Source organism: Rhinolophus hipposideros, assembly GCF_964194185.1.
Source record: "Rhinolophus hipposideros genome assembly, chromosome: 11".
Lineage (NCBI taxonomy): Eukaryota > Metazoa > Chordata > Mammalia > Chiroptera > Rhinolophidae > Rhinolophus > Rhinolophus hipposideros.
This window is the reverse complement of record NC_138057.1, coordinates 37,457,675-37,475,307: the sequence shown is the minus strand read 5'-3', so window position 1 is coordinate 37,475,307 and position 17,633 is coordinate 37,457,675. Positions and strand designations below refer to the sequence as shown.

The following is a 17,633-nucleotide window of genomic DNA, read 5'->3' as shown; positions in this document are numbered from 1 at the left end:
CTTTTCCTTGAAGATAGGCATATGCTCAGGTCTGTCTTGCTTACAAGCATCACAGCATAAACTGTGGCATGCAAAAATTCTTGGTTTACATCTGTGATTCCACATGGCTCTAGGTGAGTTTAACCTATTAGGCTGACCTGGTACCTGGACCCTGGATAAATATTAGGCATTATTCGCTTTCTATTCAAAATAGGTAACGCTGCAAATGCTTTATCTGTGGCACACTGGAAATGGATGGAAGCAATCTAGGGAGGAATTGGTCTTTACATCGAAAATGTTAGTTCTGGAAAGAACACAACAGAACATCAGCATCACTCTTATTTTACACCATTATCCTGAGGCCCAGAGGAGTGAGGTGCCCTGGCAGAGTTCATACTGCTGCTCAGTGAGACAGCCTGGAGGAGAATCTAGATGCATTGGCTTCTGTACTATTCCTATTCTACATAAACATGTCTCCATGGCTTCTCCTTCTCACTCTTCGCTCTGCGCCTCCATCAGAACTGGAGGTAACAGATGGCAGGATTTGTGTAACCAGGGGAATAGGGAGCTAAAGGGTGACTGAGAATTTCCCGTCCAGGGTATGGGCAAGATGCCAACAAAAGATGACCTTGCTTGTCCTAAATACGTTTTGGCTCTAGGTGAATGCTTGAAGAGTAGCTAACCATAATTTAAGGATGCTGAAAATGATCATAATTGGTAATTCCAGAATGTTTGGATTTAGTTATGTTCCTGTATGTTTGTATCTATGATAAGCATTCCTTTTGTTGACTTTATTCTTTGTCTGCCTCTTGCCTGTCTTTCCTGTTGTGAGGCTTTAGTGAGTTTCAAATTGGATTTTTTCCCCAATTGGCTTGGTGCCAGGTTGACAGCTCTAGAAAAAGAAGTTCTCTCTTTTCTGGCTACCAGTCCAGAGAGCATAGTTCTCTTAGCAAGGTGTTGACTCTGAACTTCAAAGTCTCTAGTGGCTTAGACCCTGGCAAATTCAGACGTCTCTGTTACGTGTATTCATTAGCCAGCGTGTAAGACAGCCTTCAACTCACTCATTGTTTTTGCCAGTCAATTTGGAGGCAGAGATCTCTGCAACATGGAATGCTGCAGGATTGCATCTATCAGAGAGCAAAGAAACAGATTTCAAAGCATTTTTTACGCTATGGAGAGAGTGTGTGTGAAAAAGAAAAAACCCCTTAATAAAATTTGAAAATACGAAGCAATAGCCTCATTTAGAGCAGATTGTGGATTATATTATAGAACAGAAGATCCCTGTACTCACAGTTGCTGTTTCAGGAATTTGATCACACCATTTGGATGAGCGTAAAATTAAAAAATGTAATATAGAATTGCAGTTTAGTAAAGTATCAGCAAGGAAATTTCAGTCAAAATATTTAAATTGTAATGAGAGAAACTGAGAGACATACACACAGACTTTCATAGATAGTGGGCAAAAGAATGAGGTGACAAAGGAAGGAGAATGGAGCAGAGATGGTGTTAAAAGCTGCTAACTGACCACAGAACAGCTATAAGAGCGTTTATCTGAGCTTGGGTTAAGGACGGACTTTCTTTAGCATAACATCTATGTTGGGAGCTATAAAGGAAATGATATTACAAAAAATTATAAGTAACAAAAGTTTCTTCTAAGGACATAAACAAAATTAAAAGACAAGTGGAAAACTGTAAAAATACTAGCAACTCGTGACAATTGATGACCTTAGTATAAAGAGATCGTTTATGAATTAATGAGAAAAACAAAACTCTAATGGAAAGAAGAAGCAATTTACTGGAAAAATTACACATGGCCACAGGAAAATGGAACTTTATAAGTTACCAAATAAAAATGTTTCTTTTTCTGTGATCAACTTGGCCAAAAAGTAATTCAAATTAATGATATGCCTGGTTTTGTCAATGATTCAGTAATAGGGACATTTTTACATATTGCTGAGAGATGTGTAAAATATTACAATATTGTTGGATAGCAATTTGGAAATATCTATCAAGAACCTGAAAAAATAGTCATGACTTATGAACCAATTATCCTTCATCCTAAATTGTATCTTAGGGAAATAATCAGAGATGTGCATAAAAATGTATGATCAAGTATATCCATAATAGCATTATTTATAACAACAAAAATGGAAGCAGGCTGATTATCTTGCAGTGAATAAAATAACATAGTAGAATTCTACATAACACAGTGGAATATTGTATTTTCTAAGAATATTCAATAATATGGTGATCAATTCATGACATGATAATCATATTAAGCTATATATAAAACATTTATAAAATGTTTAATGAAGTTTCCAACATCACATTAATAGTTATTTATGAGTAATGGAATTGTAAGCAATTTTTATTTCTTTCTTTATACTTTATAAATTTTCAAAATTTTCTATATTGAAAATTTTCTTTGTTGAAAAGTTGTTCTTTTATAATCATGGATAAACAGTAAATATGTTTTCCCTAGTTTTATAGCATACAAAAATTCACTAATTTTGAGTGTATGTACAATGGAGTAGCCTTCATAAAGACATAGTCTAATATTAAGTTAATTTCTTAATGAATTGTCACTATAGGAAATGTTTGAGAATGGGCCAGACTGTCACAATTGGTAAATAACTGAAATCTTGAGCATGAGTTATTTCAGATTGAAGTTTTGATATCCAGACTTTTCCCTTTTCTTCTTCTTTTGCAAATCCCTCTGTGTTTAGAACTTTGTCCCCACTAGCAGATTAAGTATGAGAACCTCCTCCTTTTATTAATTTTTTGAAATCTAAATAAGTAATTCTTAGACTTTTTAAGGTAATGGAGCTAAGATTTGGGGAAACAAAAAGGCACTGAAAAATCAGTACGTTCAAAGCAGTTTGCAAATAAGCACTAGGCACCATAAGATAACTTTAAATTACTTTAAAGTAAGAATAAAACAAACATGTCTAGGTCACTTATTTATTCTACAGTTACCAGGTTTTGGTTGAGTTTTCATCATGTTGTAGATATGTTGTAGGATCTAGGATATAGTTGATAATTGCACTAATAGAAATTACATTCAAGTAGGATATGAAGACCTAAAATAAATAAATCCACCAATTAAATAGTTACAGGTTCTGGTAAGTGTAAAAAGAATTCAAACAAAGAACTGCAGTGGGTGATGAAGCAGAGCTAGAGAAATCAAGAATTCTCTAGGGAGAGTGCACTTTAGCTGAGCCCTGAAGCGTGAAAAGGAGCTAATCTTGTGAAGAGTTGGGGGAAGGAGCAAAGCATGGCGAGCAGGGATAGTACAGAGTTGAAGCTGGAGAGTTAGACAGGAGCAAATCAGTCACAACATTATAGATCTAGATGAAGAGTTTGGGATTTGTCCTAACTCCAAGGGAGAACTGAATGGCTTTACTCATGGAGGTGTCTTGATCTGTTTTAATCCTGGATGTTTTCATAAAATTGAACTGATTATTCTTTCATCTGATCTGTAGCCAATTGTTAACTTACAAAGAATTTAAGACATGAGGAAAAAATACACACATTAAAGCTTTATCTGTTATTTTCTGAAACAATAATTTCTCAATATTTTCTTTTTGGGATAATTCCAGGTACTACAGAACATTATAATTCTTTCCTCTATTATCATCGCTCTACCTCTTTATTGGGGAAGGTTTCCCAAGGACAGCTGGGGGTACCATGCACTCAAACAGATACCCAACGTATCAGTACATGTATCATTTAGGCTCCTGTGGATGGCTTTGGCTAGATTTAGAATAACAGCAGTCAGAATATGATTTATTAGCCAATTTTGAAGCTATTATAAATCAAATTCTTCTTTGGTACCTTCATTTTCTAAATTAATAGTTTCAGGTCAGTAGTAGAGTTTTGGTAATATTTTGTTTTGTTTTCTCCCCAAATGCTTTGTACATTTCATATGAAGTTCAAGTAAACTTGAATAATCATAACAATTTTATTTAAATAACTATACAGATACCTTTGGCATTTACTTACTATGATACTTACCACGTTTTTTTCTGTGTGATTGAAACCTCCTGTTGCCCTGATAAGTATCTAGCATAATCTTTCAGTCATGAAGAATGATGCATCATAGTTTTGTATCTAATTAGAGTATCTGAAATTAATTCAATTTCATTAAAACTAGATTTTATTTTTATTTACATATTATAAAATATTATGCTATGTGTAAAGGTTTATATTTTCATTAAAACCATGACTCTGAAACTTACTATGTGAACTTGGGAAAGTATTTAATCTTTCTGTGCCTCAGTTTCCTCATCTAGAAAATGCAGGTTAGGATAAAATTAGGATAGTAGTAAGAATTAAATGAGTATATATGTGTGTGTGTGTGTGTGTATGTATATATTCATTTAATATATATGGAGAGAAAACTTACCCCACGTTTGCAAGAATTATGTGAGTTCTTCAGAAACATTTATTTTTCTACTTAATAAATACAGTGTCACAGGCATGTATGGGGTATAACAAGTAAGTAAGGACAAATCCTTGTCTCTCCTGAGGTCTGAGCTTCCTGCCTGAGCTTCTCCCGCGATACCCAAAGATGGTGAGTTAAGAAAATTTACCAAAGCTACATGAAGTAGTAAGGCTGGGGTTTGAATCCAGGTCATTGGATCCATGGCATCACTATGCCAGTGATGTCAGAGAAAGAGATAGCAATCATCACCATCATAATTATATTGACGTGTGTTTTTATTGTATCAGCACTGTGGTAATTGCTTTTAATCTTCACAAAAACCTCAAAAGGAAAACTAATATACATCCTGTTTTATAATGTGGAAGCTAAGGCTCTGACCCAGCCAGATGGAACTGGAGACTAGAGAAGGCAATGGAAGTCATGAGTAAAGGCATAAGAAATCCAAAGCCATTGGGAGAACCACTGGTCCTGTGCTCTGCAGGATTCTGATGTTAAGGTTAGATCCACTGAGTTCCTTTTCCTCTTTGCAGATTGTGTTAGTGATCAGGTACTATTTTCCTTTTGGAAAGGCACAGGAAGCTTGTATAAATCTCTTTTTTTTTTTTTTTTTTAAGTTGGCAGCAACATATTGCAGTGGGTAAACACAGGTTGTAGAATCAGGTGCACAGATTACAGAATCAGCTAGACCTGAATTCGAATCCATTTACCACCCACGTCACCTGCAAGTTTCTTAACCTCTCTGAGTCTGTGGTTCACTGAGACTGTTTCCTCATCTGTAATCTAAGGAGAATAATGCTACAAATTCCATAGGGTTTTTTTTGTGAGATCTAAATGAGCTAGGCTCTTAGAAATCTTAGCAAACTTGAGCCCATAGTAAGCACTCAAAAAAAGTTATCAAACGTCATGTTAACACTGTAATTAAACCACTGTGTTTATTTTAATGAGGATTCATAAAAGGTACGTGTTGTCCAGTAAGTTAATGTGGATTCAAGCCCAGTTCTCTCTGATTTCAAAGTCCATGCTGCTTGCATGGATTTTATGCCTCTTCATGAGAAAAAAAAAAAAAAAATTGGACCAACACCTCTCAAAAATTAAATCATGTATTTAGTTTACTATTTACTACTATTATTAATAAAAATAAAAATCAAGGTGCTCATGGTTATTAAAATATGATACCAGAATAAACATCAACAGTGATACATTTTATGGAACGCTGACAAAAATAGATAGCAAGTACGGTTTTCATTAGCTTTCTCCATTAAAATCCTCTACCGCAGAGAGCTAACACTTTGAGAATTTTCCAGATCACAGCATGTCTCTGTTTCCCAGGTGAGCAGACCTTATGGTTCAACCCAGTGTGAGCCATTAGTGTCAGAAGCCCAGATGCACAAAGTGGGGTGTGTGGCTGGGATAGGCTCTCTCCTCTCATGGATAGGAGTCAGGTGGTGTTTGGGAAGGTATAGAATTAAGGCTGGACTTGTATCTTATTTGAACATCCGTGAACCAAAAGATCTGACTAATGCTGTACTGTTAGCATTGAAATGCTGAGCTTCCTTCCAATTCACACAATGTATTCAAGCAGTCATTGGAGTTTTGCTACTTAAATCTCCCTCCCAAAAGAACTCATTCATGAGTTCTTTAACCTGTTGGTCAGATTTATGGTTTTCATAATGTAAAATTATGTAAACTATACTCTGTGTGTGTGTGTGCACGTGTGTGTGTGTGTCTGTGTGTATGTATGTGTGTGACATCTAGGCTCAGGATAAAGAACATCTACCTTATTAGAAGAATGCAAATAATTAAGTGGCTTAGAAATACACATCTCAAATTCTTATATTTTTAACAAGCCTCCAGGGTCTCATTAAAATTTCAGAAGCATATAAAAGAATCATCCCCTTTGTGAATAGAAGTTTTAGAGTTTCAAAGCTTGAACGAGGATGTATTTTACCTTTTGGCCTTTTAATATTTCTTATACATTTTTTGTGTGGATATATATGTAGGATTTCTATTTTTGATGAAAAAAAGCCACTTATATACCTTAGCATTTTGATGAAAGAAACTGCTTATATACCTTTGCATTTTACAAAGAGAAACATATTAATATTAAAGGTTTGCACTCTCTTAGTGGAATATGTCATCCCCTCTCAGCTCAGAGAGGAAAGCAGTAAGTAAAACCAGGTGTGGTTCTCTTCTCTTGTTGTTTTCTGCAGTGGATTCTTTTACTGGAAGAAGCAAAGGAGGAAATGAAGTTTTGTTTTGCTTTGCTTTTCCTCAAGCAGCAGCTTTGAGGACAGCACATAGGACTTCATAATGGAAATAGTAAATTACTAATACTTGTTGAGTTCTGTCATGTGCTGGTTCCTCTTCTAAGGGCTTTGCACATATAAGCTAATTCATTTCATAATATTCCTTTGACATAAGTAGTATTATTATCCCCAATTTGCAGATGAGAAACCAAAGCATGATGAGGTTAAGAAACTTACCAAAGCTACATGAAGTAGTAAAGCTGGGGCTTAAATCCAGGTCATTGGGTCTATGGCCTGTGTTCTATCGCACTTTGCCAGTGGTGTCAGAGAAAGAGATAGCAATCGTCACCATCATAATTACATTGAAGTGTGTTTTTATTGCATCAGCACTGTGATAGTTGCTTTTAATCCTCACAAAAACATCGAGGTGGACACAGTTACAGATCCCATTTTATAACATGGAAACTAAGGCTCTGAGAGGTTAAGTAACTGGTCCAGGGTTACAGTGCTAATGAGAGGTGGGACTTGCGTTTAAACTGAATCTGTCTGACTGCTAAACTAGCAGGTAAAATAGAGAGAATGAAGCGCAGAAGGTCCAATCCCTGCCCATTTTTTGGATACAAGTATGGGCTTCCCATTAGCCAGAGCTTATCACTACCTTCCTTTAAGTCAGGGTCAATAAAGGGAAATTACAACAGTTCAGGCTCCGGATACAATAGAGGTCACTTGGCAGCAGAGGCTCTATTTGGCACACTTGCTTCGAGAGTGTGTGTGTGTGTGTGTGTGTGTGTGTGTGTGTGTGTAGGCGAGAGGGGTCAGCTATTACTTAAACTGAAGTTAAGTAAATTAATTAATTCATGAAGAAAAATTTTAAAAGACGTTAAATTGCTAGTGAGTTTCCCCTTAAAACTCCCTAAAGGAATGTATGAGAAGTAATTCAAAGGATTTAAGAGGATTAGACACTATTCTATTTAAAGTACCCTTATAACAAACATATTATTGACTATAGCCCTGAAGAGGGTTTTTGAATAACTGTACTCCATCATGCGCAGAAGGATTTAAGGTCTGAGACGTCCAATGAGGAGAAAAGGAGGTTTGAGTGGTGCTTGTTGCCTGTCTATACACATTGGGAGAAGCATTCTCTCTCTGGAAGAGAAACTCCACTTGGAGATTACAGAGAGGCACATTGCACTTCAGTTTTAGAAGAACTTTCTGTCCACTCAAGCTGTCCAACCATGGAATGGGCTGCCTCAGAAATGCGCCGGCTCCCTGTCCCTGTAGGTAGGTGTTCACCATTCAGGGAAGTCTGTGGTGAGATCCCAATACTGGGGGGAAACGGTGTTGACAACTATTCTGATTCTGAGGACTTTTTGTTTTACACAGAATAAATGCTGTTTAAGCTACTTAACAAAGAGAGTTATTTATTTTGATACATTTTAATGTATTTTGAAATCTATAAAAAATGTTAAAAGGGAAAATATCTTAAGAAGTTATTTCATCTATTTCAAGAATATGTATTTGGAAATAATAATTGTTCTGTAGGTCTTGGTATTTCCCTTGGGAAACTTGAATATCACCTTTCTGCAGTATGTTATACTGCATTCATCTATTAGAGCCTGAAAATACCAGTTTAATTAATGTCCAAGTACTTACTAAATTTTAGTGTTATAATAACAAACTGAAAAATTGCAGGGGAACATTTTTTGAGTGTTGTGTGCAGAAAATACATCTCAGTAGGAGGCTTTGGAACACTCTGAACTAGCTGGTCACTGTGTCATTTCTGCTTTCTTAGCTTTTCATGGGTCCGCACCTTTTATATCTAAGGGGTATAAAGGAAGACCGTGTGCAGAGTGGTGCGATGCTGTACTGAGGCTGCCAGGGTGTTTTGAAGGGGAGGGAACCTGGTTTTCAAAAAGAAGGAATGTCTATCCTGTGGCTTATTGTCAGCACCGAGACAGCTCAATCCTATCATGATTCTTAAATTCAGTATCATTTACACAGGAAATAAAAAGTGAAGATGATCAATGGAAAGTGGGCTTATGTACCATAGGAGAGTGTTTGTTCAAGGGCAAGCTTCGGAGTGCAAAGATTTGATATGCTGGGTTGGCTATGTTTTAGGATACTGACAGCTAGAATTTTTCTGTAGAATTGTAAATATCTACATTCATAAAATGTGTGAACAAGCATTTTAGCTTTATGAGGCTGGGCTTGCTCCTCTCTGCTCTTTCCTCATTAGACTCCTCTCTGAAACCCGGGAAGGCATCATTTCATGTGAAAATATTCTTTCTTGAAAGTTGGGGGGGGGGGGGTCCTAACAACACTGCTTCTGATGTTTTGATAGCGAACAATTCTGGCACAAACTAGTCCAACGATGGAAGAAAAAACTCCTCTCACGCACTGTCATCTTTCTTTGATCTTGACCTCTTCAGCAGTGTAATCTCCAAATCAGTCCTCCACAGGCTTTATGCTCCTCCACTCTAATTGCCATGAGAGAAGGCTGTGAATCCTCCTACTTCCCCATTCCACAGACTTCCTAAATATTCTCTTTGACCAAAGTTATTCAGTAGAAATTAAAGGGGCTAAGAGGATCAAAGGCTGTGGGTTTTCAGAATGATGCTGTTATTTTTGTGGGGTCCTTAAAATTTTGGAACAGTGATGAAGAGCAGGGGAGAGACAACTGCAGTGTTTCTGTATTTTTGTGGAGCAGACTTCTCACAACCACAGCGGAACCACTTAATAGCATTGAATAGCTTTGGAGAGGCTGGAGCCCTGTAGCCCTAACTAAAGGCAATGTTTTGCAGTAGGGTGAATACCATGCTGCCTTACAGCATGAGGAAACCCATACTGCCCTCGCAGTCTCCCGTCTGTGTCTTTACCCCACTTATTAAATTTATCGTAACTCATGGGACCCATTCAGGTTTAATCTGCCTCGCTTGATTTCATTACCTGGTACTATAGGTATGCACACTGTGCTTACATACTGGAAGTTGTTAGTGGGTTTCCCGCTCAATATTAGCACATGGTGCCTAGAAGGTAAATCATGGTACAAGGGCCGGTGTATGTGCCCGGCACTGTTCTAAGTGCTTCACTGATCTTAACTCATTAATCTTTGGGACAGCCTTAGGTGTGTGATTTTATTTTTACCTCCATTTTGCAAATAAAGGCTCTAAGGCACAGAGTTAGGTGAGTAAATTGCCCAAGGTTGGTATCAGGATTAGAATTTGAACCCTGATTTCAGAATTCGTAGTGTTAACTGCTACATCAACGCCATACCAAAGAGATCATCTGAGAGACGTGCTGAGCCTTTCTTCTTTGAGGTCTTCTACCTCTACTCATACAAGGTTAAATTACCAGAAAATGGCAGCAGTGGCTTTATTGCTGTGGCCCCCTTAATGATGAAAGAAATGGGATAGAAGAGAAAGCTTTGTCTTTGTAGGCTGGTAGACTGGTTTGATTCATAATGTGGCTTAAACCTGTTACTAATTTCTCAAGACCTCAGTTGCTCAATTTGTGAGGTGGAGATGTGACATCTAATTCATGAGGTTGTTGTTGACGTGAACTTACATAATGCATTCAGAGTGCCTAGCTTGAGAGGTACATGTTAGCTGTTATTATTTTAAAGCTACCTCTAATCCTTTGTGGAAATAAAATGGTGACAAAAAATGAACTTACTGTGTGGGGTGGTCTATTAAAGTGATAATGTTTAATAGAAGATAATCAGATGTATAAATTTTATTATACAAGGCAAGCCGACGGTCTGGATTCCAGCAACGGGCTAGATTTTCTGCAGTAGGTGTCTTTAGATCTGTAACACGGGACCATTGTGAGGGAAATGGTGTTGTAATGCAGTGTCAGGTGTTTGTTACACTCGGAGAATCCACATTGTCCCAAATTCTGAATTGCAGCAGGGTCCCAGAATTGCTCTTGCCTCTCCCCATTCTGTATCAGAAAGCATTTGAACTATGGATCTTGAATTTACCAGTCTCTTCAAGTTAATTAGAAATAGAAAATCAGTATAGTCATAGGGAGGGACATACAGAGGGAAAATGAGTAAGATGGAACTACTCGGAAGATGTGGAAATTCTCCCGGGAAGCAACTGGTCAATGGTACCCGCTGAGGTCTGATGTCTGAGGGGAGATGGACGAGTTTAGGTGGGGGGTTGTGACCTGGACTCCTCTCTCTGCCCAACCCCCGAACTTTAGCACTCTAAGTGAAATTATCCAGTTTCTACCTTCAGATTGAAAAGTTCTCCTTTATTCTCTGACTGCTGGATCTCCAAAGACTACATACGCCAACACAGCAACTCTCTTTTAAAGCCATTCCTTGGGAAATGATGGGAGTGGGTATCCACACTTCAGGAAACTCCATCTTGTATAGAAAGCATTCCACGTGGCACTTCAAGGGTTAAACCTTTGCTGCAGAGAAAGTATCAGGTAGCTTTCCAGGAGGGGATAACCTCCAATTTAGAAACTGCCATTTCTAAAAGGTAAGCCAAACACACACTAGTTCACACTGCTTTCTATGAAAGGAATAACGCGCCTCTCCCAGTGTGTGTGGTAGTTTGCTTCTTTCTGCCGGCTGCTTGTCTATCATCTATATAATGTATATATCAGGGTGAGAACCACCAATAAATACAGTCAATAAAAACCCCAGAACACGACAGAGATCCCTTTTACTACAGATCCATTTTACAATAGCTCTCAATTTGTTATGTCATATAAATCAAAAGGGAAGTGTTTATCTTGTCATTCGGAGGCATTTCTTCTCCCTCTGTGTCCTAGCGCCTCCCCCATGCCAGTTTCCAGCCCCTCAAAGATGCTTTGTGCAAGAAAGTGCAAGTTCCCCATTCTGGCTTTACTGGTGTTCCCTTTTCCTCTCCTCCTGGCTCCCCCCACCCCAAAGCCAGCGAGCAGAGCAAATGGCCCGGGTTCTCCCCCCAGTGCCTGACCTGCGTTTACTGGGAGGAGAGCGGGAGAGGGAGCGCGCATTCCGAGCTGGCTGCTCTGACTCCGACCACAGGCTGTTTCGTGCAGGCTGTCCCTCTCCTTCAAAACCGTGCATCCCCTCCCCGAAGCAGCAGGCAGTGTGCCTCCATTCAGCCACATTTGGTATGCATGAGCACGGCTGCAGGCAGAGGGGAGGTGGCTCTCTCAAGAAGGTTCAGTGGCTCAGGCAACGCCACTTGACTAGTCTCCCAAGTTCCAGAAAGCCTCTGCCCTAATGGAATTTGCAGGTGTGGAGATGACCATGGGATGCCAGGGCCGTGGGGGACCATTTATTTTCTAGGCATTGCTCAGGTTTGCAGTTTCTGGTTTTCCCGGTGGAATTTTCAAGGGGTCATGAATCAAACTGATGCTCCTCGACCCCTAAACTGGACCATCCGGAAGCTGTGCCATGCAGCCTTTCTCCCATCTGTCAGACTTCTTAAGGTACTGTAACTTGCTGCTTTGAATGACTCTAATTGTGCTTTGCAGGTCTAAACACCCAACTTCCGCACTTGAGCCAGGACGCACATTTTGGGGAGCATAAACGCATGCAGTACTGGTTCTGTAACCCATGGCTTGAGAGACTTTGTCAGCGCTTCTCACCCCATGGTCTTAGGGAGGGCAGGGTGGTCTGAGCCATATTTAAGAATGAGATTATGGTCGCAGAGAATGGGCTTCCTCAGTGCCCGCACCCCCCCCCCCCAACATCCCTAAATAGAATTAATTAACTTCTTTTGGAGGGTGGGAGCAGTAGTGGGAGTGAAATCTTTTACTCCCTTGTGTTTGGCTCCAGGGATTTTTTTCCCTCCCTGGGGAAGCCCTTCGACCCACTTTCCCTTTAAATGGAACCTGAGAGAACAAAGGATTCTCCTCATTATTTTAAAAGCCCTGTGTCCTTAAGTAGTCTCTCAGGTAAAGACAAAGAACGAACCTCATCAGATTGTGACTTTTTGGGTGTCCTTGATTTTTATAAAGGCATGATAATTTTAGGCTCCTAAGTGAAGTCAGTAGTGGGAAAGTATTGTTAAATATATACGGAATGTATGCCTCAGGCTCTCTCTCTAGCTCCGAGTTACACAAAAGAATGAATGGTACCACACCTGAGCTAGAATTGCTATCTTGCGTCTGCAGCACTCCTCTTTCTAGAAGCAAATACATTAAAGATACTGAAAAAGTCCCCACAACTCCATATTCATCATCTGCTTTGTAGGGAAAGAAATACACGTAAAATTTAAAAGGTGCAGAAAAACAAGTGTTTCCCCAGAAAAGAGAATGTGGTAACACTTAACTGGGGAAAAGTGCTAATCTCTGGATGTCCCACAACCATTTGAAGTTAAAAAGGCAAGGCGAAGTACTTAATTCTTTTATCCTATTTATATTAATGTGATATTGTGATTTAGTGACCACTGAACATTGAGTCCAATCAACCCCAATGAAGGATTAAGGAATTTAGCCCTGAATAAACTATACTTGCAACATTCTCCCCCTCCCCCTCCCCCCCACACACCTCTTTTTTTTCCTGAGGCTGTGTTCTGGTTGGGTCAAGTTTGATGTGGACAATTAGTTCTGTGTAGCTAAGTGGCTTTTCACAGCAGAGTATTACCCGCTGAGTTCGCCTTATTCTGTTCAACACAAACTGCCCCCACGTCCTGTTTAACCCCCCACCATATTGTTGTCATGGTGACGGTTTGCTTCCCTAAAAGAGTGTTTAGGAGGAAAAGCAGGTTTGGGGATGGGGAGTGGGAGAGAAGCTTCCTTGGATATAAGTGCTTTTGCTGTAATGGAACAATGTGTGTGATAGGGCATGAAAAAGAATGAGGCCAGGGAACCTAGAAATGAATGTAAGTTTTCCTCCAGAATCACTACTGAATCAAGGGTCGAGGACAAAGAATGCCTTGGAAAATCCAACTATGATTGTGAAAATTGATTCCAGCACTTTGATGTGCAATGAGAGACATTTTTCAGTTAGTCATTCATTGGCTTCACCCCAAAATAATGCTTTTTAACTTACACAATGATCTTCACAGGTGTGTGTCTATCACCCTCAATATATTAATTAATACTCTCTTTTTTATGGAAAATGTTATTCATCATTTACGAGTCACAAAACCGGCAGAAAAGTATATATTTCAGGTAGATTACCTCTTTCTAGAAGATCTGTCATCTTTTTTTAATTGAAAGTACTGTCCATGCTATTTAGCAGCATTGTCAATACTACACCATTATGGTTGGCATACCGGTCAATCCTTCCATTCTTTATTAACATGGTGATTTGTAACAATTTATCCAATAAAATGCGTTAGTGAGTATCCTTCCAATTCTCTCAATATCCAAGACAAGATGTGTTTTACTAGAGAACTTTCTTTCCAAATAACATCTGGATTTTTGAAAGAGCATACCTATCTAAGGAGACTTCAGATATTGAGCATATTTCAAGCTTTTTTAAAAAAAGAGTGATATCAAATTCTTTCAGCAATACTTAGAAAAAAATGAAAGCTGCTTTTGTATATAAGTAATTGTATTATCAACATTCTGAATATGAATGCTATATAATTTATCCCCCTCTGGGTTGTTGCTGTGCTGTCTTTGCTTTGCTACTCCCTGTTTATTCTTGCCCGGTTTTCATATTTCAAGTAAAATGAAAGTTCCTGAGTAATCATTTGCATCTTTTGGTCAATGTTCCTCCTGGTTTAGTTCATAAATTAAATATTTAATAACAGTGACTCTTACTGTTGTTTCCTTACTGTCTGCTCCCTCCCTCCCCTCTCAATCTCTTGTTCTACCTCCCCCACAATTCCCACCACCATGTTAATCTGATAGATGGATTCTCTGGGTATCCAGGAGTCTATTGAAATCCTAAGCTAACAAACCCAATTCTCCTATTCAACAGGTAATTTGTGTTCCTCTTCCGAGTGTTTTTCTGATGTGACATGCCTTTTCCAGAGCCCTGACTTGTCAGTAAATGCAGTGTAGGACGTGATGACATGATCACATTTAGCTATACCCAGATCACTCACCATTTCTGACAGACTGGGCTCAAGCCAATTTCTTTCCCTATCCTTTCCTTGAAAATATGTTTCTTTGCTAACTTTTTTTCAGTACCATGTTAATGTTTAGAAATGGCTGCACAATCCTGTTTCCGATATATCTCATCTCCTAATAGAAACAGGATACTAAGGAATTAGAAGGGGAAATCCACCATCTGAAGCATAAATTAAACCCAATGGATGTTGGAATATACTTCTTATTCCTTCTGAAAATATCTCACTTGTTGTTTTATCCAACTCAGAGCAAAGTTTGAACATGCCAATCAACTCAAATTTTGAATTTGGGGTTGCATTTGGAAATATGATTTGAAAATGAATTTCTGGACAGGCACATGATGATGATAGCCAAAAGACAGAGGGTGTTTTCTAATGGATACATTTCAAGTGGGACACTTTCCAAACTATTTCTCTTTAGTTGTTGTTTGTTTCATTCTTGTATATTTCAAAATTTTATCTTACTGTTAATCACAAAAAAGTTGCATTTATTTCAGTGACAGGCTGTTCTTAGCGTATTTCACATTCATTATCAGATCTGTCTTTGCCATTGTTTTATTTGGGAGATTTTATTTTGGTAACTTCTGTTGAATTTGAAGATTAATGTCAGGGCAGAGAGCTTTCTTTGTATTGAGGTCTTGGTGGACTTACTAAAGGGAAGGCTTCTGAAAACTAGGTTGCATTGGGAGAAAGAAAAGTTCTGTACTTATAACAGATTTTATATGCACATGTTAAAGCCAGTTTGTTAATGCAGACCGAAGGATCAGTATCATTTTAGGATTTTAAAAGTTTTATACTAAAAATCGGTATTACTTGGAACGATATCAGAAAGTGATTAAAGAAATTATACTCTGGACAGTTAGGCCTAACCACTGGATCCTAATTCTGTTGTGTTCCTAACCAGCTGTATGACCTGGGGTAAGTTACGCAACCTGTCTCTAGTTTGGTGTCTCCCTCTTTAAAATGAAGAGTTTAGGCCTTGACTTGACTTAGATCCACAGCTGTGATTATTGTGGTGAAGCCTGCCATGCTCTGTGGGCATGGAAGAGCATAGTCTATTGGGGCTAACAATAGTTAAACTGGATTAGATATTAAAGTGGAAGAAGGACTAGAACAATCAACAGGGTTTAAATCATAGAAGGCCTCATCTGCTAAACTAAGGCATTTGATCATTATCCTAAAAGCTCTAGGGTACGGTTAAAGGGATTTTGGTAGGGAGGTGACCACCAGAGACAGGTACTAAATAGAATTCTCCTCTCTGGCTGTAGTGTCCAGAATGGATGGGAGTTAGTGGAACTGAAAGCAAAGAGATTAGATTAGAGGCCTGGAGAATTGATGAGGACCTGAGCTAAGGCAATAGTAGTGGAGGTAAAACAAACAGGGCCTTGTTCAATTGATTAGTTGAGGGGGAGGGAAGAATTTAGGACAACTTCTGAGTTTCTATTTTTGCTGACTGGTTATATGATGGTCCCAGTCTGAGAATAAAGGTCCTGAAAAGGAAAGACAGAACTTCTCATTCTGTGGTTCTTCTTAGGTGAGCTAGAAAAGGTACGTCACTTATTGATTCTAATGGTACTGAGACAAAATTAAGGAATATAATTCCATGTCATTGATGAGTATGAACCCCACTGAATGCCTGATAGAGGAACTCTTTGAAGTAAATCATATACAGTCAATAACGTCACTTCTAATTTTCTTAGATTGTACTTTTGTTACTCACACCCTGTCTTTTTATAAAACTATGCATAGTAAACTCAAATTTGGAGGATCCAGTAAAAAAATCAGAGTTTTGTTTCATTTTTTTTCTTTTTTCTCTTATGTTATTATCCAAAGAAGGATTAAGGAAAGTGAACTGGGTAACACAAGGGGGATGATTGAAAGAGTAGCGATAAAGTTAGGCTACCAGATCAGCACAAATTCTGCCCAAGTACCAATGTTTCCTATTTCTATAATTCCATGTACGGCTAATCAATGTCCATTATACTGTCCTTGAAGCATAGCAAGATCCTAATGAGAAAATGAATTGGGTCTGTCTTCTACAGTTGATGCCAGGCATTCCAGAAGCTGACTTCCCTTTGGTATTCTCAAAGTCTTAGAAAACAATTATACTGAGATTCATTTCGTTTTGTGGTTAAAATGTATGACTTTCACAGTCTCCTTTACACATCTAAAATTCTGAGTCTGTACATGGCAGGTGGAGTAATATCAATAAGCCAGAGTTCTTAGCCAGGACAAGGCACTCCTGATTCACTTGCTAGTGAGTAGCAGTTAAGTTTCTACAGCAAGAACGGAAACACACACCTATTGTAGATAGACATGTTCCAGAATGGTGATGAGTGAGGTCAGGGAACTTGTTATGGACCAATTACACTAAGTGCCTGAAAGATGGGAAACAAAGAATAATTGCTTTTAGGAAAACACAGCGTATTGTTAGGCAAAATTTTAAGGGCTACTTACAGGGAAACTTCCTCTTTCCATCTCAGCACACCAACCTCAGATTCCCTTTAAGAAAATCAGAGAAAGAAATGAAAAAAGAAAAATGGGCCCAAACTAAAACCCGGGGGAGAGAAAACTTGTCTGGTGTGTTTCAAATGGTGGCTTCGACTCAGACTGCTGAACAGTGACCTTGTGACTTGCTTTTTTGTGAAATGTTCCTCGGGCAGCCTGAAGGAAATTCCTGAGGCAACAAGGAACCCTCCTGTCTCTCTGGAGAGCTCTGTCTTCTGATGCCCTCTATTGTGGAGGAAAGAATGAAAGTGTGTGGTTGCTGGGGAATGAGGGAGGATGTAGCTGGGAGGTCCAAGTCCAGGGCCACCTGGCTCTGGGACGACTTGTGGAGTCACAGTAATATGGGGCAAGGCTTGCATCAAGGGAAAGCATTTTGCCTTTGTGTCGATGACTTCCTGTAGGGAGAGAGAACACTGCCTCCCCAGCGGT

The 17,633-nt window shown here is 38.8% G+C and overlaps 1 protein-coding gene across 11 annotated transcripts in view; it reads left to right on the top strand.

Annotated features, from left to right (window-relative positions):
• The window catches only part of TRPM3 (transient receptor potential cation channel subfamily M member 3), an 821,435-nt gene that overhangs the window by 339,278 nt on the left and 464,524 nt on the right, over nt 1–17,633 (top strand). For 4 of the 11 annotated variants that reach the window (XM_081066274.1, XM_081066272.1, XM_081066270.1 and 1 more), the window contains exon 1: nt 11,798–12,099. The exons of the other annotated variants lie outside the window; for them this stretch is intronic. In XM_081066274.1, the coding sequence (XP_080922400.1) occupies nt 11,923–12,099 (177 nt within the window). In that variant the 5' untranslated portion in view covers nt 11,798–11,922. Of the gene's footprint in view, nt 1–11,797; nt 12,100–17,633 lie in introns of those variants that run through there. 11 annotated transcript variants of the gene reach the window in all.